At 46.1% G+C, this 23,819-nt stretch overlaps 1 protein-coding gene across 2 annotated transcripts in view; it reads right to left on the bottom strand.

Moving 5' to 3' along the window:
- LOC139056124 (ankyrin repeat domain-containing protein 27-like) overlaps positions 1-18,961 on the bottom strand; it is a 44,305-nt gene extending 25,344 nt beyond the window's left edge. Inside the window, exons 1-8 of one of the 2 annotated variants that reach the window (XM_070534020.1) lie at positions 18,518-18,961; positions 18,123-18,228; positions 17,742-17,778; positions 17,551-17,624; positions 15,537-15,592; positions 12,793-12,873; positions 12,648-12,703; positions 9,913-10,069 (exon numbers count right to left, since the gene is read on the bottom strand). In XM_070534020.1, the coding sequence (XP_070390121.1) occupies positions 9,913-10,069; positions 12,648-12,703; positions 12,793-12,873; positions 15,537-15,592; positions 17,551-17,624; positions 17,742-17,778; positions 18,123-18,228; positions 18,518-18,565 (615 nt within the window). In that variant the 5' untranslated portion in view covers positions 18,566-18,961. The remainder of the gene's footprint in view (positions 1-9,912; positions 10,070-12,647; positions 12,704-12,792; positions 12,874-15,536; positions 15,593-17,550; positions 17,625-17,741; positions 17,779-18,122; positions 18,229-18,517) is intronic. The other variant, XM_070534021.1, reaches the window with a different exon arrangement.
- Between the last annotated feature and the right edge of the window lie 4,858 nt (positions 18,962-23,819).

The following is a 23,819-nucleotide window of genomic DNA, read 5'->3' as shown; positions in this document are numbered from 1 at the left end:
GCACAGCATTCCCGAAGTCAAAAACAAGGCCGAATTCGTAAACGTCATAAATAATTCTGGAGTATTGGCAGGTATGCCTTATACGAAAGCTCACCCCACTGCAATTAGTACTCTCTAACCGGCGAATACACAATGTTTCACTGCTAGGTAATGTTTAAAGGAGCACTGACACAAAAATGTTGGATCTTGTCCTCTCTGCTATAATAAGCAGCCAACGGCCCAGTTATCATAGTACGAAACCTCATTTGCTTTGGCGCACGATGGTTAATTATTTAGAGCCTTGTTTGTAGCGACTAGCCCAAGTTTCGATTTGAGAGAGCAACGAGAGGAGACAGTAGGTTTGTAACCGCGGCAGGTCACATGATCGCACAAAACGGTGACGCGAACGCCGCCACAAGAGATTTGTTGTAGCTAGTTGTTTCTCTCCATCTATACACGTACTAGCCGCGTGATGTCCTCGCCACCCTCGTCATTGTCCATATGTATTTCATTGTCCAGCGGCAACAATTTTCTGCAGACAGGAGTAACTGCCCTACTGGACATGGCCCTCACATTTAGGCATAGGCATCTTCAAATTAACCACTTTCCCCATGGGGCAATGCTGCTGGAACGACTGCTTTGCCTTTAGCAGATGCTAATAGGTGGCTGCACACGTTCATGCCAGCACCCTCTTGGAAACAGCTGCTGTAGACGAAGACAAATTTGCATTTCCTTCTTAAAAACCAGGCAAGTAAAACTGCCATGTGTTATAGCAAACCACCCAGAAAATAAAATGCTATCTTTTTGTAAGTGTTGAGTACAGCAAAGCAGAGGTAAGCAAAAAATAATTTTATTTTTCTATGCTCGAATTGAGGTGTGCAAACGTGGCTGCTCTTCAGCGGAGTCCAGTGGCGTCCACGAACTAGGTCCACTTCCGCCGCTGAGAGCCATCAAGGGGAAATTTATGCATGGCTGTACCCAGCCCTGAATGTGTTGGGCAGACGTCAACAACTGAGTATGTGCTCAACATTATGCTATACTTGCATTCTGTGTGCAGCCAGTGCAGCACAGTGAACACAGATAGCATGGGAAATTTAGCCACCACGAGAAAAACTGTTGCAGCGGCACTGAGAGCACTCCACTGTACTACTAATAACCAAGGAAGACTTGGAGTGCAGCAGTGAAGGGCTAGGTCGTGGGACGAGCAAGAGTATGTAAAATTGAGGATGACAGACAACACAAACTCGTGATGTAGTGCTGCTGTTGTTATGCGCTGGGATGCTTACAAACCAACTTTCTTAATGTCAATGTTGCGAGGTGCTATGTGTTGTGGTTTTATGTGCACACATTAAAACTGATTTCAAATAGTTTTAAGCTACATTCGCCATTTATATTTTGTAGATGATGTGTGTGTGTGTCCACAGAAATCGACCTTACAAGTTATCCCAACTTTGAAATTTTGTGTCAGCACCCCTTTATTGGTATATTTGTCCAAAAGAGTCCAAGGGTGAAAGTAAAACCTCAAATTGATACTTTTGCGGAAAACAGGAGTTTGATAAGATGCAAGACAATGCAAAACATACCACTCTATGGAAACACATTAAAGAGGTCTTGAACCACCTCTCGAGCTTGGTGAAAAAACACAGACCGCAGATAGCATACAGCACTGTGAACATCTAAGCCAAATTTTGCAGCCGTGTGTAGTGCGTGGAGTTCACAAGCAGAGCGCAAGGTCACCCTCTTTCTTAAATGCTCTCCTTTCAACAGTAGCCTGTTCCTCACTATTTTCCAGACACTTTATTTCGTAATATAGCAGATTACTTTAGGCAGCTGCAATTGGCCAATAGCTGACATCACTCAAGCAGGGTGTTTGGATCAGTACGCTTCTTCCTACTGTTACTGTGTATATTTATTGATGCAGTTTAATAAACAGGCTGATGTAAGTGAACATCTGCTTTTGAATTCTGATAATAATTACATACTTCCAGAAGGAGCAGACTACTGTTTCATCACACTCGGCCGCGGCCACCCACGTAGAAATTAAACTTTGGCTACCCTGCTTATCAGTGTCGTAGCCATCAGGTCTCGGTAATTTCATCTAGTTTTGAACACTCAACTAGCCTCGAACCACACAAAACTTAAGGTCAGATCCCACACACGCTTGCCAGTGCACGCTCACTCCTGGTCGCTCCTGGTTAGACGCTTTGGCAGACTTCGCTTTATATTGAGCTATTGACTGTGCTTCAAAATGCGCAAGTTGGATGTGGCTACTATCTGTCGGTCAAGCTGGTGCAGGACAAAGCCAGTCTGCACTACGTGGTACGGCCAGACAGGAGCATATGTATGCAAGTGGGCACTTCAGCCCTGTCAAGCAAACGCTGCGCATAGGCACTACAGTTGCATGTAGCTGCAGTCTGCTGCACATAGTAGATACCATGAGCACTGCGAGGTGCCATGACAAATCTGCTGGCTGAGCACGCTGCGCCAATGAGGACAACCGTGTTTGGCTATGTTTGGCGCATTGTGTGCGCCAAAACTGGAAGTAGCGGCGTCAGCAAATATTCCCGTCTCTCCCTTTTTCACAAAGTTTTTCACTTGAACCCCCTTTTAAAAGAGACCCTTCTTACCCCTCCGTCATATATTTCTGCCCGCACTGACCATAGCCTTAAAATCGGGGTGCCATTGTGCCGTACTAACCGGTACAGTGACTCATTCATCCCCAGGACAAGCACGGACTGGAATCGCCTTCCCGCCTCAATCGCACTCATCACCGACCCTACTAACTTCAAAACCGCCGTTCAGAATGCCTTTTGTTAATATCTTTTGTAAATTTTTTGTTAATACTTGTTTGTATTTTTTATTTTTTACTGCATTACTTCTTGTTTTGACTCCACTCCTTTCTGTAACGCCTTCGGGCCTTGAAAGTACGTGAAATAAATAAATAAATAAATAAATAAATAATTGAACATCCAAAGTCAAATTTGAGCTGTGTGCCATGGTGACGTTCAGTAGGCAGAGCGTTGTAAGTAACCCCGCTCCGCCGTAGCCTACGCAGTGCAAAGCATTGTAAAAGGAACGGAAGCACAGAGAACAGGGTCATATGCACCCTTTCATTTCCGATAACGCCACTTGTTCTGAAGATATTGAAATACTTTTTGCAGAAAGATATTTCTGAAATAGTCCATTTTAACTTCAAATGCACTCCTTACTTTGATAAGAAGTGTCTGAGGGCCCATTTAAATTTGAAGACCAGCTCGTAGTAATGTCACAGATTGAGAAAATGCCTGGCCAGAACTATGTATAGTTGTTTTAAATTAATAGTTTACCATACAAGCTGGTGGGTTCTTTGACCTTTTCTCAAGGAAAGGATCCAGATGTGTTTCGCGACATAAATAAGGTAGGTATGCTCAGGTTCTCCCACGTACCCGAACTTTTGTCTTCACTGCACAGCTCTTACTTCACCTGTTTGGCTTCCCTGCAAGACATGCACGTGATGGTGGGAGTCGGTGTCGTAGTTATGCAGCTACAATTAGAGATGGTGTGAGTGCTCTGATGCGAGCGACACCTGAGGACATGGATAACTTGGTCACAAGAGCCGTGCAGAGAAGACTAACGTCAGGTGACATGAAAGCATCGCGCATCCCAGGTACTAACGCATTCAATTGGTAAGTGCTTTCTCCTGTCATCCAGTTATTTCATTTCATTTCATTTATTGTACCTTCAAGGCCCGAAGGCGTTACAGAAGGGAGTGGAACTAAATATACAGCATGTGCAGATAACAGGGTATAATAATAACAAGAAAAAAATTAGAAAGTGCAGATTAACAAAAGTATTCTTCAATAGTAGTTCTAAAAGCAGATGTATCAGTTATGTTAACAATGGAGGCCGGCAGATGATTCCATTCATTGGTAGTTTTAGGAATAAATGAATAAAAAGATAGGTTCGTGCGACAGTGTGGAACACTCAATTTATGCCGATGGTCAGTACGAGATGATATATATGCAGATATGCAGATGATATATATGGAATGCTCTTCCCAATTTCATCGACGCTAAAACAAATCTAGACAAATTCCGCCAGCTCATGAGCTCACATTTCACTGATAACATCAAATGACATGCAAATTTTTGTTTTACTTTTATGTATTAGTAGGCTGTTTTTTTTGCACAAAAAAGGTTCCTGGTCTTGATTTCGTATTTTTGTATTTCTTATTCTTGTGTTTCTTATCATTGTTTGACTGACATTGGAAAGTCCACTTTTGTTCATTGTCGTTTTGTTTGCATTATGGCCCACATTTCTTAAAACTTTTTTTCTACTACACCTACAAGTGTTTTCTGCATTTAATGCTCTAATGTATTTATATTTTATGTTGCATATGTGAATATTGCTCTGTTCCTATGTATTTACTTTTTACTTTTATGATCCCCTTACCCAATACATCATACAATGCCTGTAAGGAATCTTTAAACAGAACAAGATGTGCAGCACCACAACAAGAACACTGAATACACCACAGTTTGCACTCAGGGAAAACACATTACAGTGGTGCTACTTTCTTTTATATTGCTACGGGGTCGTATTCCCACTGACGAAGAGCCGCGCAGAAAGAAGACGAAGACGACGATTGGAAGCTAGCGCGGGCTGTTGCCTCTTGGTCAACTGCGGCGTATTGCCTTGTAAATATACTTGTAAATAGCTTTTCGTCGGTGTCTTCCTACGTAACATATTTGGTGGAGGTGGACGTTACCTGTACCTCGTCACGGAGCTTCGCAGTGGACGGTCCGTCGAGCCTACCTTCATGGCTCCCGGCGACGCCAACCCGACTCCACCGGCTCCAACACCTGCTGCCACTTCGACGACCTACATCACCCTCTCCGCTCCCCGTGATCCTGGCGTATTCTCGGCAAAAGATGGGGAAGACGTCGAGGACTGGATCAGCCTTTACGAACATGTCAGCCGCAATAACCGGTGGGACCCAACTATCATGCTCGCCAACGTTGTCTTTTACCTCGGTGGCACACCTCGAGTTTGGTATCGGACGCACGAAGATGAGCTGACCAGTTGGGATTCGCTTAAGCAAAAGCTTCGAGACTTGTTCGGCAACCCCTACGGTCACCAACTTGCCGCGCAGAAGGCGCTTTCCGGTCGTGTGCAGACGTCAACGGAGCCCTACGTCACGTACATTCAGGACGTCTTGGCTCTATGCCGCAAAGTTGACGCACACATGACTGAGTCCGACAAGGTCTCCTACATCCTCAAAGGCATTGCCGATGACGCCTTCAACTTGCTCGTGTTTAACAACGTCGCGACGGTGGATGCAGTTATAAAAGAGTGCCGCCGCCTGGAATTCGCTAAAAGCCGCCGTATCGACCAACAGTTTGCCCTTCTGCCCAACACCCCAGCGACATCTTCCTGTGTCGACGCTCCTCGTCCCAACAACACTGGCGATGTTACCAGGATTGTCCGGCGTGAGATCGAGGCCGCCTATCCGGCTGCGTTCGACTCCAGCCCCTCCAATGCACCTGCAGTCACTGTTTCCCTGATCCAGGCAGTTGTCCGCCAGGAGTTCGCCAACATGGGTATTCACACCATCTGCTCGGCCCATCGCCCTGATCCCCAACCGGCATCTTCGATTCCACCCCGTCCCGCACCTTCTTACCCTCCACGTTTCCGCAACCCTTCTGAATGGCGCACTGCAGACGACAAGCCAATTTGTTTTCACTGCCATCGAATTGGGCACATTTCTCGGCACTGCCGCAGTCGCTGGAGTTCCCTGAACCAGTCTACATATACTGCCTACTCTCGCCCCTCAGGTTGCCTTTCTCGTCCCTATGCTGCCCGCTCAGATAATGCCGCCACCGATTCTCCTGCGCCGAACCGACCCTATTCTCGTTCGCCTTCGCCCCAACGACGACAATCTCGCTCTCCCCAGCCCCGTCGTTCCTATTCGCCGACTCCCTTCGGACGCCGCTCCCAGCCGGAAAACTAGACGATGCAGCGCCTCGAGGTGACGCTGCATTGCTCCCTACGCCGCCAAATCCTCTCCTGACGTTGCCCACCCATCTGAACCTTCTTGACGTGCAAGTCGACGGTGTTCCTGTATCAGCTCTCATAGACACTGGGGCGCATTTGTCGGTAATGAGCGCGGATCTTCGTAACCGGCTGAGGAAAATAATCACGCCCGCCACGACGCCTGTTGTCCGTGTCGCCGATGGCGGAACAGCCCCCGTAATTGGTATGTGTGCCGCCCGCGTCTCCTTCGCCGATCGCTCCACTACCGTGCTATTCACAGTCATCGCTCACTGTCCCCACGACATCATCCTCGGCCTCGACTTCCTCTCCGCACATTCTGCTCTCATCGATTGCTCCGCCAGTACTCTCCACCTCGACCTGCCTGTTCTGGATCCCGCTGAAGAACACCTTCCTCGCCTCAGTTCCGTCGACTTCGTTCGCTTGCCACCTTCGGCACTGACTTACGTTGACTTCGTGTCATCCCCGCCAGTGCCCGACGGTCACTACATCGCGGCTCCTATGCAAGACGTCCTCCTTACACACGGGATCACACTACGTCATACTATTTTATCTATTACGGCAAATTGCGTCTGCCTGCCAGTGGTCAATTTTGCCTTGACGACACTAGTGCTGCCACGCGGGATGTCTCTGGCCCAACTTTGCTCATTCGAGGATCACTCTGTAGCATCGATTTCAATAGACGACAATTCAAACGATCCTCCTCTACCATCGCAGTCGGCGACTTGTACCATCGCCAACTTACAGAAAATGATTGCACCCGACATGCCGTCCGAGCACGCTCGTGCGTTCTACCACGTTCTCATTTCCTACCAAGATATTTTTGACTTCAACGATCGTCCTTTGGCCCAAACAACAGCTGTTAAACATCGCATTAATACCGGAGATGCCCCTCCTATTCATCGCCGCCCGTATCGAGTATCACCGGCTGAGCGTCAAGTGATTCACACCGAAGTTCGCAAAATGCTTGCCAAGAACATTATTGAACCGTCATGTAGTCCATGGGCGTCACCGGTTGTGCTGGTAAAAAAGAAGGATGGCTCATGGCGCTTTTGCGTGGATTATCGGCACCTTAACAGGGTTACCAAAAAGGATGTGTATCCCCTACCTCGGATTGATGACGCCCTTGACTGCCTCCACGGTGCTCGCTATTTCTCCTCTATTGACCTTCGCTCCGGCTATTGGCAGATTGCCGTGGACGATCTCGACCGCGAGAAGACTGCCTTTGTAACACCCGACGGTCTTTATCAATTCAAGGTGATGCCGTTCGGCCTATGTAACGCTCCTGCCACTTTTGAACGCATGATGGACTCCCTTCTTCACGGTTTCAAATGGTCCACGTGCCTGTGCTACTTAGACGACGTTATAGTATTCTCCCCAACATTCGCTACGCACCTCGAGCGCCTCTCAGCAGTCCTGGACGTTTTTCGGCGAGCCGGTCTGCAACTCAACGCATCGAAGTGCCAATTCGGCCATCGCCAGATTACCGTCCTTGGACATCTCGTTGACGCGAACGGAGTGCAACCGGACCCAGGCAAGATCCATGCTGTTACGCACTTCCCTGTTCCGAAGTGTGTCAAGGATGTGCGCAGCTTCATCGGCCTTTGCTCGTACTTCCGCCGTTTCGTCCAAAATTTCGCGGCCATAGCACGACCACTAACCGAGCTTTTGAAAAAAGACGCCCCTTTCCAGTGGGGCGATAACGAGGCCTCTGCATTCTCGCTTCTCATCGATCTTCTCACAACGCCCCCCGTTCTGGCCCACTTCGATCCTTCTGCGCCTACCGAAGTCCGTACTGATGCCAGCGGTCACGGAATTGGCGCAGTACTGGCACAACGCCAGCGTGGCCACGACCGTGTTATCGCTTACGCCAGCAGGCTCCTCTCGCCCGCGGAGCGCAACTATTCCATTACAGAGCGTGAGTGTCTGGCCCTAGTTTGGGCGGTTGCGAAGTTCCGCCCATACTTATATGGCCGACCCTTTTCCGTTATCACAGACCATCACGCGCTGTGTTGGTTATGCTCATTGAAAGACCCTTCAGGAAGACTTGGTCGCTGGGCCTTACGCCTCCAAGAATATTCGTTCTCTGTCACCTACAAATCTGGCCGACTACACAAGGACGCCTGCCTGTCTCGCTACCTGTCTGTCTGCTACCTGCCTGTCTGACTGCCTGTCTGCCTGTCTCGCTGCCTGTCTCGCTGACTGCCTGTCTCGCTACCCGCTAGACGAGCCTGACGACGCCGACAGTAGTACCGCCGACGGCATTTTCTCTGTGTCTGCCTTCGCTAACATCGCCGATGAGCAGTACCGAGACCTATCGCTGCAAGTACTCATCGAGCGTCTGCGCTCTGCACCTACCGACCGCCGATATGTCCTCCAGGGCGGCATTCTGTACCGAAGGAGCTTCCTCCCTGACGGCCCTGATCTTCTTCTTGTCGTGCCACAACATCTACGACAGACTGTGCTTTTTCAGATGCATGACGCACCCACTGCAGGACATCTTGGCGTAACCCGCACGTACGACCGCGTCCACCGCCGCTTCTATTGGCCTGGTCTTGCTCGCTCCGTCCGACGCTATGTTGCTGCCTGTGATCCCTGCCAGCGTCGGAAAACGCCTCAGGTGCTACCTTCCGGTCATCTCCAGCCGATCGCCGTCCCTGTGGAACCGTTTTTTCGTGTTGGATTAGACCTCCTCGGTCCCTTTCCCACGTCATCCTCTGAGAACAAATGGGTAGCCGTCGCAACTGATTACGCCACCCGATACGCTATCACGCGGGCTCTACCTACCAGTTGCGCCACTGACGTCGCGGACTTTCTCTTGCGTGACATTACCTTAGTGCATGGCGCCCCGCGACAGCTGCTTACTGACCGCGGTCGTAACTTCCTCTCGAAAGTTGTCGCCGACATTGTGCGTTCCTGCTCTATTCAACACAAGCTGACTACCTCATACCATCCTCAAACCAATGGCCTGACAGAGCGCTTAAACCGTACCCTTACCGACATGCTGTCCAAGTACGTTTCGAAGGACCACCACGACTGGGACGTTGCCCTTTCTTACGTCACCTTTGCTTACAATTCTTCCCGGCACGACACCGCCGGATTTTCTCCGTTTTATCTACTCTACGGTCGCGAACCGACCTTGCCCCTTGACACGGTACTTCCTCCTGCTGTGACGTCAACAACCGAGTATGCGCGCGACGCCATCGCCCTCGCCGATCATGCACGCCAGCTTGCCCGTGCTTGACTGACGGACTCGCAAACCACGCAGCAGCGTCAGTATAACGCCCGCCACCGTGACGTACAGTTTTCGCCTGGTGCACTCGTGCTCCTGTGGTCGCCCTGTCGTCACGTTGGACTTTCCGAAAAGCTCCTTTCGCGATACACAGGGCCCTACCGCGTGCTTCGCCAGGTGACGCCTGTGACTTATGAAATTGCTCCTGTGAGCTCAACCTCGTCATCTACTCTGGCGTCCAGTGATGTCGTGCACGTCAGTAGGCTCACGAGCTACTACACTGCTTCCGAGTCCAGCCTTTAGTCGCTCCGGGACGGCGCTTTTGCCGCCGGGGGTAGTGCTACGGGGTCGTATTCCCACTGACGAAGAGCCGCGCAGAAAGAAGACGAAGACGACGATTGGAAGCTAGCGCGGGCTGTTGCCTCTTGGTCAACTGCGGCGTATTGCCTTGTAAATATACTTGTAAATAGCTTTTCGTCGGTGTCTTCCTACGTAACAATATTGAGGGAACTTCTTGCTAACAAGTACCAAGCAGCAACCACAGCTGGTCAGAGCATCCTCATACTGCCATCCACTGGCTATTGTGTTCCCTCTAGCAGCGAACCGCAGCACACCGGCCTAGACTGATTCAGAGTCTAGGCTTGGGGTGTGCCTTCAAAACTTGCACTCACATCCACAGCCCAGAGGACTATGTCTTTCAGCTTCTGCGCAGTGTCGTGCAAGTAGGCAGGCAGAATCATGTAGGTGCCACAGAAGCTCTCCAGCTTCTTATCCAGCTCCTTGAGAAGTGGTACAAGCTCAGGCAAACTCCGAAGGTATGTCAGAGATCTGCAGAAAAAAGACAGAGAGAGGCACGTCACACAACTCAGTGCCAGACATTTACGTTGCCTTTGCGAGTCGACATATCAAGTCGACTCGAGTCGAGTCGACTTAACATAACACTTGCTCTTCGCCAAGTAAAACTATTAGCCTATGCAGCTCTCATCAGGCCAGGATTAGGCTATGCTAGTGCTACATGGAAGCCTCATCATCCAAAATAACTGAAATCAAATGCTTGAACATGTCCAGAATCAAGCTGTTACAATTTATTATTTTCTGCCTACTTGCACAATGTCAGCGTAACACACTTAAAAATTCAGAGTGGTAGGAAACCAAAGCCTGCCTGTCGAGTCTACACATATGATACAAGGTATCCAGGCTTTGCCTTTTTCATAAATTCTACCATTCATACTTCTTAAGAGCTCCATTATCAAACGAGCCCACCACACCTACAGCCATATCAGCGACCAGAGGCCAGTGTATCCATTCAATTCTTCAAACTACGACCCACCTACAGTCCTTTCTTTGCCCATACAGCTATGGATTGGAAAGATCTTCCTGTGGACACTGTTGTTCATACTAAGCACATTTCAAGACTGCAGTAATGTCTCCCTTTTGTTAACACCACCATCATACCCACAATCATGTAGAACCTCCTACCTTGCATGGTGTTTGAGGTATCAGTAATTAATTAATTAATTAACAGGTCTGGCCTCTCAGCTCCCTCTAATATATAGTATACAATGTAACTGGAAACACTGTTTGAAAAGTACACATTGATAACCTGACTATTGCTACAGTTTAACTAAAACAAAGATCTTAGTTTCACAAGACCTACAGGAAAAGGCCAGACACATTAAGCACGCAGTATCAATGACAGCCACCGGCATAGCCGGAAACTATTTTACCAGCAGATCTCGGTGGCCCTCGAAAGGCAACGACCAAGCGAAACCAGAGGGAGGCTGCCACTCCAAAAGAGGGGCAGGCACGGTCGACCAAAGGGAGTAGTGCGGCCACGGCTGGAGTAAACGCACCACACGCCGGGAAGATGCCATGGCCGCGTCACAGTGATGCCTCCCTTACAGGGGAAGGCTAATCATTCTACAGGCATTCCTAATAAGGTTGCTTTGCTAACTCGCTCGTACCAGCAATAGCCTGTGTGCAAGAGCCGGATCAATGCCCAAATTGCCATTGCTCTCCTCCAATTTTAACTGTGTAAGCCTATCACTGGAAGCATGACGGACTGAACAGAACTAAGAGCTAGGAAAGTGGTAAGAAAACAAGGAATTACAGGCATAGCATCAAGAGGCAGAAAAACAATGTAGCATACATCACAGGTTGAACGTGGATAGATAGATGAGAATATAGGAATAAGTGGAGAGCAACAGGTGATATAATGAGTTGAACAGGTAATTAATGGTCTATTTAATAAGTTGACAGAATACACGTCAAAGAAAATACTGTTGATGGAAGTGTGGGATTAGATTAGGTAATAAGATTAGGAGACTTGCAGGCACAGGGGCAGTTTGGCTCACACTGGTCTAGGTGTAAAAGGAGATCTGTGAGATCTTTATGAGAGATCTACGAGGCCTTGGCTGATGGTGATGATAACACTGATGGCGATGCTGATGTTACAAGTCCCAAGTTGCAGCCTCTTGCCCTTTTATAGGCATTTCATATTGCAAAATGAAAAGAGTTGCGTACTTTCCAGCCATCGCTCATTCTGAATGAGCGCGAATTGTCATTTTTTGAAAGATCAGCAAAAAAAAAAATGTAATTGGATTGCTTTAAAACAACCATGTTTTGTTCCCTTTCTTTTTTTTTTGTTAAATAGTGGCATTCTTTGTCGCCCAAGTGGTGCAATAGTGTGAGTGTATATGTATATATATATTAACTCTCCTTTTTCCAAAATAAAGAATAGTTGTGAGTGCAGCGATTGTCTTGTCCATTTAGTCTGCTCCTTTGTGTCGTGTTTCCGTGCACTGCTTCACACATTAAGATGAATGGTCATCAATTGGCCTAACTCCACTTTGCCGCCCTCTTGCCCTTCATTATCTTACAAAAATAATTATGACTTTTACGTGCTAATACCACGATACGATTATGAGGCCTATAGTAGTGGGGGGACTCCGGAATAATTTGGAGCAGCTGGGATTCTTTAAGGTGCACCTAAATCAAAGTATACGGGTGTCTTCACGTTTTGCTTTTTGATCTTGTTACACTACTTATACTAATGAATATGTAAGCGGCACGACAGAAAAAGAAGAATGGGCACACGAAGTATAAGTACAACACCCACGGACAACCATGCATATTTATTCATACCTTGCATCCCTATTTTCAAATATATTTTTAAACGCCATTTACTCGTTCATTAACACAATGAACCAACTTTCCCAGACCAAGGTTTTGACTGACTGCTAATGATGGCTTGCTTGGTAAAAAGTACTTTTTCTGTTCTATTTATGAGCTTCTCATACCAGTAAGACTATTGCACCAATGAAGTCAAGGTTCTACCTACAGCGAGTCAATAAAGCGGTTAAATAAGTCATACACAAAACCAGGCTAAAAATAGGAGTAAACTCACTCTTTATAGGACAGACATTTCTCCAAATCTGCAAGAGTAAGGGAACCGTTTGTTTCCTGCAAATACAGATGAGAATGCAAGATGTACAGCACTAAAAAAAAAAGAATTAACATAGTGCTTTTAGGTGACTATACAAAACACTTACCAAAACACCTACCATGTCCGAATCTGATGATGCACCCTCAAAAGGCTTGCTTATGGTCAGAACTCTGTACTGCTTGAACTTCTGAAATCAAATTGTAAGGTGGCTATGCTGCAGCACATTTTAAAGCCTGCGTGGCAAAAGAGGCACACAAAGATTCCTATCTCAAAGTCACGAGCCATTATGCATCATATTCAAGCAGCGCCTCAAGCCATTTATCAGCATTTCCAAATGTCAGTTGCGATTTGACACATTTCACTCAGTGCAACAATTTCATACATTGAAGGGCACTAACACAGCAAGTTCTACTGCACCAAGCAAGTCAACGTTTAAGCATACTTTAACAAATCAGCCATGGTAACAGCAATGAATCTTTCTTCTCTTCTTTTTTCCAGAAGTGCAGACTATTTGAGTATGAATATTGTGCAAAGAATGCTTCAGTTTCAGAACATTAAACTGACTGTCACTGCTTGTAAAGTATTCTCCAAGCAAACTTTTCAAAGCACTACCAATATCCATCTAAAAAGCCCAGAGCTTGGCAATGCATCATCAGCAGGCAACACATTGTATGCAAAGGAATCTCAGAAGACGGAGCCACAACTTCGTGACTAAGTTCTGGTACATCTGAGGAATTCAGTTTTTGCCTGCTACGTTATTCACATGCATTTCCCTTGATACAAGCAAGACATTCATTTTCCAGCCACGAGAATAGTGGGGAGGCTGACTCATTGGAGAAATATGCCTTTTTGGAAGCATTGTCTTGTCAGCCAGCTCCCACTCTGACAATGCAATAAGACCATCAATAATGTGAAATGCTTTTGTCGTATGAGGGGAATGTTGTTTCTAGTACTGCATTGGCAGCGAACGCACCATGCCCAAATACCACAACCAACTACAACTTACAACCTGATATATATTCACCAGTACATGAGCACGTTGCCACTCTTTAGTGCAAAATATTGCAGTTAAAGATGTAAGACTGACCGTGAAATTAAATTATTTTGGTTTTTGAACTATACAGAAATGTAATGTGCAGACTACCATCGTAAAAGAATTGTGTCGGATAACAACTTTAATGTTTTTACACACACTCTAATAGTGATAAACCTTCAGTTTGGTTGCGAGCCCGGATGACCAGACAAATTTATTTCAACAAGTTGATAGTCTTCTGAAAGAAAGCTTTTTTCTAAGTGCCATAAAAATGATGAAGCAATGGAGTGTGCACTGCTCAGCTCTGACCCAGGCATCCAAACCCGGCTCATCTAGATGACAAAGGACGCCGCCAGAACCCTCAGAATCTTAGCCACTGGCTGAGGAGAAAAAAGGAGCGAAACTTCCTCGCCCACCTTCTCTCTAACCCCATCCAGACACAATAAACACTCTCTCTCTCTCTCTCTCTCTCTAAGTGCCATAATTTGTCACACTATATAGCATCAAGCAAGCAAAATACTTCATCAAAAGAATCTTTTTAAATGTCTAACTAGTTTGGATTGAAAATGCACTTGATCAACTCTGTTTTCATAAGCGCTTTCAGAGATAGAGTAAAATGTTGCGAATACTGAAAGGAGTAAACGTAACTCGCAGTCATTACAACACTGCCTTATAACCTATGCCATCTGGGCACAAACATGACATTAACTGCTCATTGCATTAATGTTTATTGCCAATCATATGGTCCTACATTTAAACTGTTTAAATGCATTAAAATTGAACGTCACTTGCAAAATAGTCTGTTCTTATAACTCGTTCAGCCATCGAATGCATGTGACGCTTACTCTTGTACACCAGGCACCAGTATCTTGTCTGGTTTTTCTCCACCCATTATCAGTTAGCCTCCAGATAAGGCTACCTACAAGAAACACATTTCTGAAGTAAACTACTACTATTCAATATAAAAAAATATACCTGTTGATATTTTTAGTGGCACGTCGTGCACTTTTAGCTCGTAAATAATACTTTTGAAAATATTATGACTGCAAACAATCTTGCTGCATCGGTATTTAATGTAATTAAAAATGTGCATGAAGCACCAACATTAAATGCAATGGCATGAAGAAGTTTAATGTTCCAGACATTAACCTCTCCCACTCGACACCTGCATACTTCAAGCACTGACGATGATAGCTGTAGCTTTTGGTGACTCTTATTACCTTCAACAATTATTCATCTAAGAGAACATTAAGCCCCATGGCTATTTAACCATGTGAATGAATATATTACATCAAAACATTATTTTTCTTTAAAAGCTTGAACACCAATAAGCTACTGAAAAATCTTGCAAACCAACCAGCAAAAGCTGCAGGCATAAATCTGCTTCTGGTAAGTGGAACTGACCACCCTAGTCACAACGCATGTAAGCAAGCCAAGCATGAAAGCCCTTCAAATGTTACGCGCCAAAAAAAAAGAAAAAAAAAGCCTTAAAGCTTATTTTGCATACATGAACAGCAGCACAAGCAACACAAATGCACACAGAAGAACACACCACAAAACACAGCACTGAACTAGCAACTACACTTCATTGGAAGTAACAAAAAAATAAATCATGCATGCATAAGACTAAGGCAGAAGAAAACCATACCGACCACTACCATACCAACCGAAACTAAGTGTGGTCCTTCTCTGTGTACATGTGTGGCTTACACTGCCATTCAAATATGCATTTCAACTAACCCGCCCAAGTATCAGTCTTAGTAAAATATTGTAAGCGCCTTAATGTACTGAACATGCTCTAACAAAAGATATTGTACCCTGTTGTAGCAAAGTTCTTCACCAAGAATCTTCACCGTGAACTCTTGAGGAAAACCTACAGGGTAAGAAAACGCAATGTTCAGTTAAAGCTGAATAAAAGAAAGAATATATATATGCACATGAAGTATATTTTGCATGAACGTATCTATATAGCCCACAGTACACATGTCTGTCATGCATATTGTGCTGTTACTGCTGCTGAAGGAAAACACAGTCTTGATGCTAAACTACCTTACAGCTGCATAACGAGCAGCAGCAAGTTAGTTTATTCAGTATGGTGAAGTATTTTTTTCAAGGTTCAATTTGCACTTATGCGGCAGAAAAAAGGATGGTTACCGGTAGACAAAATGAAGGACAATGTTTGCCTTCTTGAATTTTGGGCCAAAACTTCCGCATTAGTGCGTTAATATGACGCCGCAACTTCCGAAGCAATTTCGCCAGCTTGGGTCATTTTTGTGCAGAAGTAGTTCTTAAAACTGGCTAGGCTGAGTCTCTGGTTCCTTCAGAATGCAATGTGCTTTTTTGTTTATAGATAGATTATCAACTAGTACAGAGCAGATGCTGTCCAATTCTCATTAAGCCATGAAAAGTTAGCAAGGGTACTTCAAGCCAGCGTGTCATTTGCCTACATCTCACGTTTATGGCAGTACATGCTGTGCAAGAAAAAAAAAAGACAATGCAAAACAACAGAACAATTTTGTGACAATTTCCTACGACATGCAAGAGTTAGGCAACTTTGCACAACTTCAAATTCCTATAAATGTGACAACTGTTTAATAAAGGCAGAGTTTTCAGACTGAATGTACTTTACCAGTTATTTTCAAGTATGCCATAACGCAAGAAAACTGACATGAAGTGGAAAAACTTGCTGTCCACCCAACAGTAGCATGAAGCTCAATTTCTCAGAAGCAAGCTTTTGGAGGTGAAGAAAAATTAATCATCATCAGCAGCATCAGCAGCAGCAGCAGCAGCAGCAGCAGCCTGGTTACGCCCACTGCAAGGCAAAGGCCTCTCCCATACTTCTCCAACTACCCCGGTCACGCACTGATTGTGGCCATGGTGTCCCTGCAAACTTCTGAGTCGCATCCGCCCACCTAACTTTCTGCCGCCCTCTGCTACACTTCCCTTCCCTTGGAATCCATTCCGTAACTCTTAATGACCATTGGTTATCTTCTTTCCTCATTACGTGTCCTGCCCATGCCCATTTCTTTTTCTTGATTTCAACTAAGATATCATTAACCCGCGTATGTTCCCTCACCCAATCTGCTCTTTTCTTATCCCTTAACGTTACACCTATCATTCTTCTTTCCATAGCTCATTGCGTCATCCTCAATTTAAGTAGAACCCTTTTTGTAAGCCTCCAGGTTTCTGCCCCGTACGTGAGTATTGGTAAAACAGTTGGCAGACAGACAGAGTATTGGTAAGACAGGTGAGTATGGTAAGACAGTAAGACAGTAAGACAGACAGTTCAAAATTCATCCTGGCCTAAACAAATATCTTCAGTAAGTATGGACAGCTGGGCTAGTTGGCTGTGATTGGCATTATTAAACATCGTTCCAGTGCACAATTGAACACGGATGAGAAGAGAGGGACAATACACCGGCGTTTGTGTTGTCTTTCTCATCCGTGTTCAATTGTGGACTGGAACGATGTTTCATAATGCCAAATATCTTCAGCTGTTTAACTTTCTTTTTGAGATACCCATATGGGTTTCATATGTAGCTACATGCTACTGTAGGGTAGACCATTTTTCGCTTTCATGAAACTTCCAAGATTTTCACTAACTTGCTATTGCTATGAATGTTTTGCCTGAAGTGCTCGCGTTCGTGTTTACAGCGCAGACTTACTAAACTCACAGAAAGACACAAGTAGACTGGATGAGCACTGTCCAGTCTACTTAGTAAATCCGTGCAGCAAATATGAATGAGACCTACAGCAACCAACTTGCCCACCTCACCGCATTGATCGCCTGAAGTGATTCGCAAGACCAAAGGTGCTGTCAAAGACACATACCTGAAACTGCTTTGATTTCTGCTCCATCGACTTCAACACTCTTTTTCAAATTGTTTCCAGAGAATGTGTACTGCCTGCAATTAAGACGAGCAACTGCTGATAATGCTTGCCAGCCAAGAAATATATTTGTATGCACATGTTACTATATGCAGGAAGAAATAAATGTAAAAAGAATGTGCATTTTTTCTCACCCTTTGAAAAGTGGTGATGGCCTCAAGATGTGGGCATCTAGTGAGAATATGTATACCAGAAAGAATCATAAACTGCTCTGTTGATTTCCACTAGATTTCCTTGAGCAAGGTTTCTAGTTTGAAAGTGTTATTTTGCCCACTTCCAACAAGCGTCGCATTGTCATAAGAGTGGTAACGGGAAAGGGCTGTTAACAAATGCCAATTACGAATAACAGTATTAGCTACCAGCATGGCAGCAACAGAACAAAAATAAGCGTAAATATTTTGGTTCTGCCTCCAGTTACAAACCAGTTACATTAAAAGAACTTAGGTGGCAAAATTCAAGCCGGTTACTGTAACACGTAAATAAGGTAGGTTTTAGAGGTTATTAATACAACTCACCGACAAACTTCGAGTTTATTTTCACTCCTTTTAGCGACGAAGCGTGTGGTACGCATACCAGCCAGCAATTTGCTTGAGCATCTTCGTACTTCGATCGATACGTCGTCTTTGGAGGAAAACAGATAAGAAGAGGCACGTAAGTGAGAGGTTGCGTGAGTAAGCGGAATCCTCAACGTTTACTGATCATTTGCTACTGAGAACGACCTGATCCACACTAATGCACAAGGTCATGCAGTGGCCGAAACACAGAACAAACGTCTCAAAGCAGGATCGCGGCGGCCGCCGCCGACGCGATATGACAGAGCGACGTTCTCAACTTGACAAAGTTACAAATACGACGTTATTACTTGAGAACAAAACTTTCAGACACCGCAAACGAATTGAAACACTCTTACCTGCAACAGCTTGTAAAAGGGGTTGGACTCCAAGTCGTCCGCGGACATCCTTCTTTGTGGCGTAGATACAACTTGTTGGAAAGGTAAAAACTGCTAAGAATGCGAAAGATCCCACCGTAACGACGGCTTACTGCTCTACGTCAGCTACTCGTAAAACGAAAGCTCGTACTCTGACGTAGGACGCTTGAGCGGCGTGACTCAAGGTATTGGGGGACGTGCGTTGATAACGTTTCATTCGTCCGGCGCGACGAACGCAGATGACAGGGCTTCTCGCTGTATTGGCTCAGAGCCCAGCCGCGCTCCTTCCGTTTCTGCGGAAAGCCAGAAAAGCAGTGCACATACAACAAAGCCAGTAAGCGGACGAAACAGGTGAAACTACCGACATTCCTTGAGCGCGAACATCTGTTACGGATTGCATCGCTTGCGGAGCATGTGGACCAGTTGACGTCAGTCGCGCCCCTACGTGCCTTCAGGTGGCGCTAGTAATTATCCCGAATCAAAGCATATGGAAGTGTTGTGGAAATAAATTTAAAATATGAAAACGATGTGCTGTAGTCGGCTGTAGTAGTGAATTATGTATTTGTGCGTATAGTGTCAAAAATTAGAAGTAGCAGCTTCACTTCTGCAGCAAACTTTGAAACGTGCAGTGCGTTCTTGACGAGCAATGAATCCACGCAGTCCACATCCACCATCGCTTATAATGTCAGCAGTAGTCTCTATACAACTTGGTAAGCAATTTGCATGTTGAAATGAGGTCGAGGTTCGAGGTCAGTTTTGCGCAGCTGCTTATAGCTGCTTTGGGTGCATATTTGCTCCTCCTGAAGGCATCATTTGCGTGGCGTTTCGTAGACTTTATCCTTATGTAAATTTTTGCATCAATTACCTAAAAGATGGCTATGGTGTTGGGCTGCTAAGCACGAGGTCGCGGGATCGAATCCCGGCCTCGGTGGGGGCGAAAGGCGAAAACACCCATGCACTTCGATTTAGGTGCACGTTAAAGAACCCCAGGTGGTCCAAATTTCCGGAGTCCCACTCTACGGCGTGCCTCATAATCAGAAAGGGGTTTTGGCACGTAAAGCCCCATTAGTCTTAATTACCTAAAAGGCCACCTGGCTTAACGTATCTGTGCAGAAACTTACTACTGAACAAACTTTTATTGGGATAGCATTAAGACTTTCGAGGCAAGTTCGCGCCATCGGAGCCGCCGTGATGTCCCAGTATCGACTGCATATGCGCGGCTCACGTGTGTAGTATTATAGAAGGCCTCCGGAGACGCGGAGTACGTTTCGCTGCAAGAGCGACGGAGCCACTGGACGCACCCTTACCGGAATCAATTAAGGTGGTGGTGGTGGTACAAACTTTATTCAGTGAAGGCCAAAAAAAAAGCAAATTAAGATGCAGCTGTTCCGTGGGTGGCCTTCAGGCTGCCGGTCGTGGCCACCAGGTCATGCCCGGCGGCGACTTCCGCTGCCCAGATCGTTAGCCGTAGCTCAATTAAGGTTGCTGGCACGTCTGGATAGTAAACGTCAAATCTATGGGATTATTTCACTGGGCGCTGACATACGCCGACGGTTTTCCGTTGGTCTCATATATGGCTACGTTTACATGAACCCGACGCTAGTGGGTCACGTCAGAGTAGGCTGACGTAAAGCCGCTCCATCCATACGCCACCGCCGCTCTTTCGGCGGAAACGTGTATGGCGGAAACGTTGTCCAGACCCGTCACGCGTGACCGCGTGACGGGTCTGGACAACGGCGGCACGCTGCAGAGTCCTCTTCCCCAATGCTCCCAGTTCCATCACCAAGCGTGCATTTTCGGCATTGATGGAATTCTGTGAAGCAACACACCTCAGAGCGCGGCTGTAGGCCCCCGTAACGCTTAGCTATACATTGTCGTCTTTTCTTTTTTGCTAGTCCGGTCTCTCTCTCCTTTTTACTTCCGGTCACTATCTCCATCTTTTTCTCCCCACACCCCTTTCCCCGTGCAGTGCTGTTGAGGTGTCCTCCTGTGAGAGACAGTTACGGCACGGCACTTATCTCTTCCATTTCTCTTTAAAAATCACTTCACACACACAGAGTCGAGCCGAGACATCAACGCTGGATCCGCCAGTGGATCGAGCTCAACGTTCGCTCGCCGTTTGTATGTAATCAATAAATGTCCAAGAGTCGGTCAGAGCCACTGAGGTCAGCAGTACGATTTGTTCATGAGCAACTTGCCTTAATTCGCGATGCTCAAGAAGCTGCAAACTTGTGCGATATGTCGGACGGACCATAACTTGAAAGCTCCGGGACATAGATGAAGTTCTTTTAAAGCGATAAGCATTCTTTAGCTATTTCGTCCGTTTCAGCGTTGGCGGTCGGTCTTGCACCGCAGATACAAACGCGCCAGTGTAAAAGGCGCATGCTCACGCGAAACCACGGTGTATAACACCGTGCACGAAACTGAGTTGCGGTTTGCACTCGTCGCCGAACGCCAACTTTTACAGCGCTTTGAAATGCACATGCTCTCGCGTGGACTCTGAAAAATGCTGTGGTGGAGCGCTCGGTAACGACAGCACTCCTCTTCTCTCGCCGCTCTGTCCTCTTGTGGCGCCCTGTCCACATTTCATGACACACTTGTAACGAATCAGCTCATACGTATAGCCACCTGTACTACCGTTACAAAGGTACTGGTTAATGACTATGTTCTCTGCGGAATTAAGCAGTGAAACAACAAACGCCGGCTAAGCACTCTCGCTGCCGAACACTTTTGGCTATTCATCAGATTGACAATTCTTGTCGATGGTTTCCGCACAGTTTTTTTTTTTTTTCTAACAGTGACTCGAGGGCGGCAGTGAGAGCCTTTGCCAAGGGCACCGTTTCCAGACAGCGTCTGGCGATCCTCCGCGCAAGGACGTTGACCCACACACGATAATTTGGGTTCCCGCACATATGGGAGACATTGACGGAGCCCCGACTAATCTCAACGAGTCGGCTCACGACGCTGCGCAAGGGCTTACAGACCGCATGGCGCTAGGGCAGCCAGTCTTGGAGGTTACATACCGCAGGGACCCTCTTCTCTCATACAACTAACTCATGAAACACTCTTGCTTGGCGCGCAGATCATATCCGCCTCCGCACATAAAGCTCAACAGACCCCAAGCTCTCACCCTGAGGCTCTTGCAGGACGGGGACCTATCCCAATTCCCCATTAATAAGCAAAATATTTCCCGAAGCCTTGGCTTCATACACTTGCCCGCGATGCAGTAGCGCAGCAGACTTGGAACATGTGCTCTGGCGGTGCTCCGCGTCAAGCAGCGACAAGGACAGCTCACGTGGCTCTCCGCAGCCCCGAACTATACAGAAGAACAGACATGGGCATCCATCGGGCCTGCGATGCGGCCGAGAGGCTATAGGCCTTTCGGTTCCTACGTGGGAGCGGCCCGTTTCGGCCTCGGAATCTAGCGCGACCTCAAGGACCTGAATAGAGTTTTTCATACCATACCATAACCTCCACAATGCGCTTGGCACATGTCTTGGCACCATACCACTCTGCACTCCCGCTTTCTCTCACTTTCCTTCGTCAGTGGCTCTTCTGTATTTCTCTTTCACCCCGCATTGCTACCTATTATTTCATTTAAAAAAATACATATATGAGTGGTGGCAGCTACCGACAGGCATGGATTTGCTGGTCTTCCGGTCCTTCCTGGAACTAATTCACGAGTGTGTACGTCAGAAGGAAAGAACGAATAAGAAGACAAAGTAGAATGAGCGAATTAAACATATTAAATTTATGACATAAGTGATTGCTAAAGGGCTTCGTAGCTCGATTTATGTCCTCAGTTCATAAACCGCACTCAATGGACGATGACATGAACGCCTATTCGAAAATTGCGGTTCACGCATTCTTGTTTATAGTAGGGGTGGGTCGTGTCGAGAAACCGGCTTGCGGGTTTTGCACATCGTCCGTTTCTGTGCCACAACACTCTTTTCCGTTCTTCTGCTGCTCAAAATTCGTCAAAACGTAGTTGTTTTTCCTCGTCGTGGAATACGTCGGATCCTTTCACATCACCTTTAATGCCACTTACCTTCCGTCTCAATCTTCACCATCCCCAGATCTCGTTGTCGGTTTTTCTGCTAATTAAATCACCGTGGGAAAACCAGCTCGATCACTCCCACGTGGCGGAAGTTGCTGCATAAACTGCTAGGAGAAAATATTAAGAGATCGGCTGCCTCTGCGCACGTTCAAGTTTCGCAGAAAGACATATATGAAGAAAGAAAATAAGAGAGAGAGAGAGAGAGAAATTCTAAAGCGTTAAGAACGTGAGTTGCAGAAGAAAAATCGACGGGTTACTCATACGCTCTGCTCCCCCATATATTTTATCGCAACTGCTTCATCTTTGCTGTATTCTTATATTGCGAAGAAACACTTGAACAAACACCGAAAAGAAGTTAGTGATGAGATTCTTTGCTGCGCCCCAACTAACGTCGGTTTTCTGACCGTCGAATGTCTGTTAGGAACGGACGAAGGGACAATCATCACCGATAGATTTCATTTTTTTTTTCATTTCATTTATTTTTTCCTTCAAAGGCCCGAAGGCATTACATAAGGGGGGGAGCAAAATCAAGATCAAAGAGAAAGAATAAATTGACAAAAGAGAACAATAACAAAAAAAAGAGCATGTAACAGTGAAATGTTCTTGTCACGCGCATACAATGCAAAGTAAAATTCACGGGATCGAAACACGAGAAAAAAAAAAAAAACGAAGTCCCGTATATGCGGGCTGTATACTGTAAAAGCAAGTTTTGCTCAAACTTTCACGAGGAGTAGTGCACAGCTAGGAGAATTATATACCAGGTTTCTTTTTTCTCCCTTTAGCTGGACGAAATTCTTTAGAATTGTACTAGCTAGCTGCCACAGGTAACTTCTAAAAATTTGGTGCAGCTAAAGAAAAGAAAACAACCTTTAGACAGATGACAACTTCTGCATACTCCTATTTACGGCCTCAAAGAATTGTTACTCATCAAAAGCGCTCGTAAAACGAGATCCAAGGGCGCGTTGCGCATTGTGTCTACCCCCGTTAATTAGAGGGACCCTGCGGCACCATTTCTTCATACCTGCGGAAACACTACAGAGAGTGCGGTGCATTTCAATGAATATACTCCCGAACAAAGTTTTGAAACGGACCTAGTAATATCGGAGGTGCAAAGTGCGAAACGTTTGCTTTCCCATTATTCTTCAACTTACGTTTTCCTTTCATCCGGACGGCGTCAATAGCAATACTCTGTCTATTCCTCCTTTCTCGCTTATTCTCTACGCGACG

Source organism: Dermacentor albipictus, chromosome 2 (genome assembly GCF_038994185.2).
Source record: "Dermacentor albipictus isolate Rhodes 1998 colony chromosome 2, USDA_Dalb.pri_finalv2, whole genome shotgun sequence".
NCBI lineage: Eukaryota > Metazoa > Arthropoda > Arachnida > Ixodida > Ixodidae > Dermacentor > Dermacentor albipictus.
Note: the sequence above shows the minus strand (reverse complement) of the source record. Positions and strands in the feature narration are given on the sequence as shown.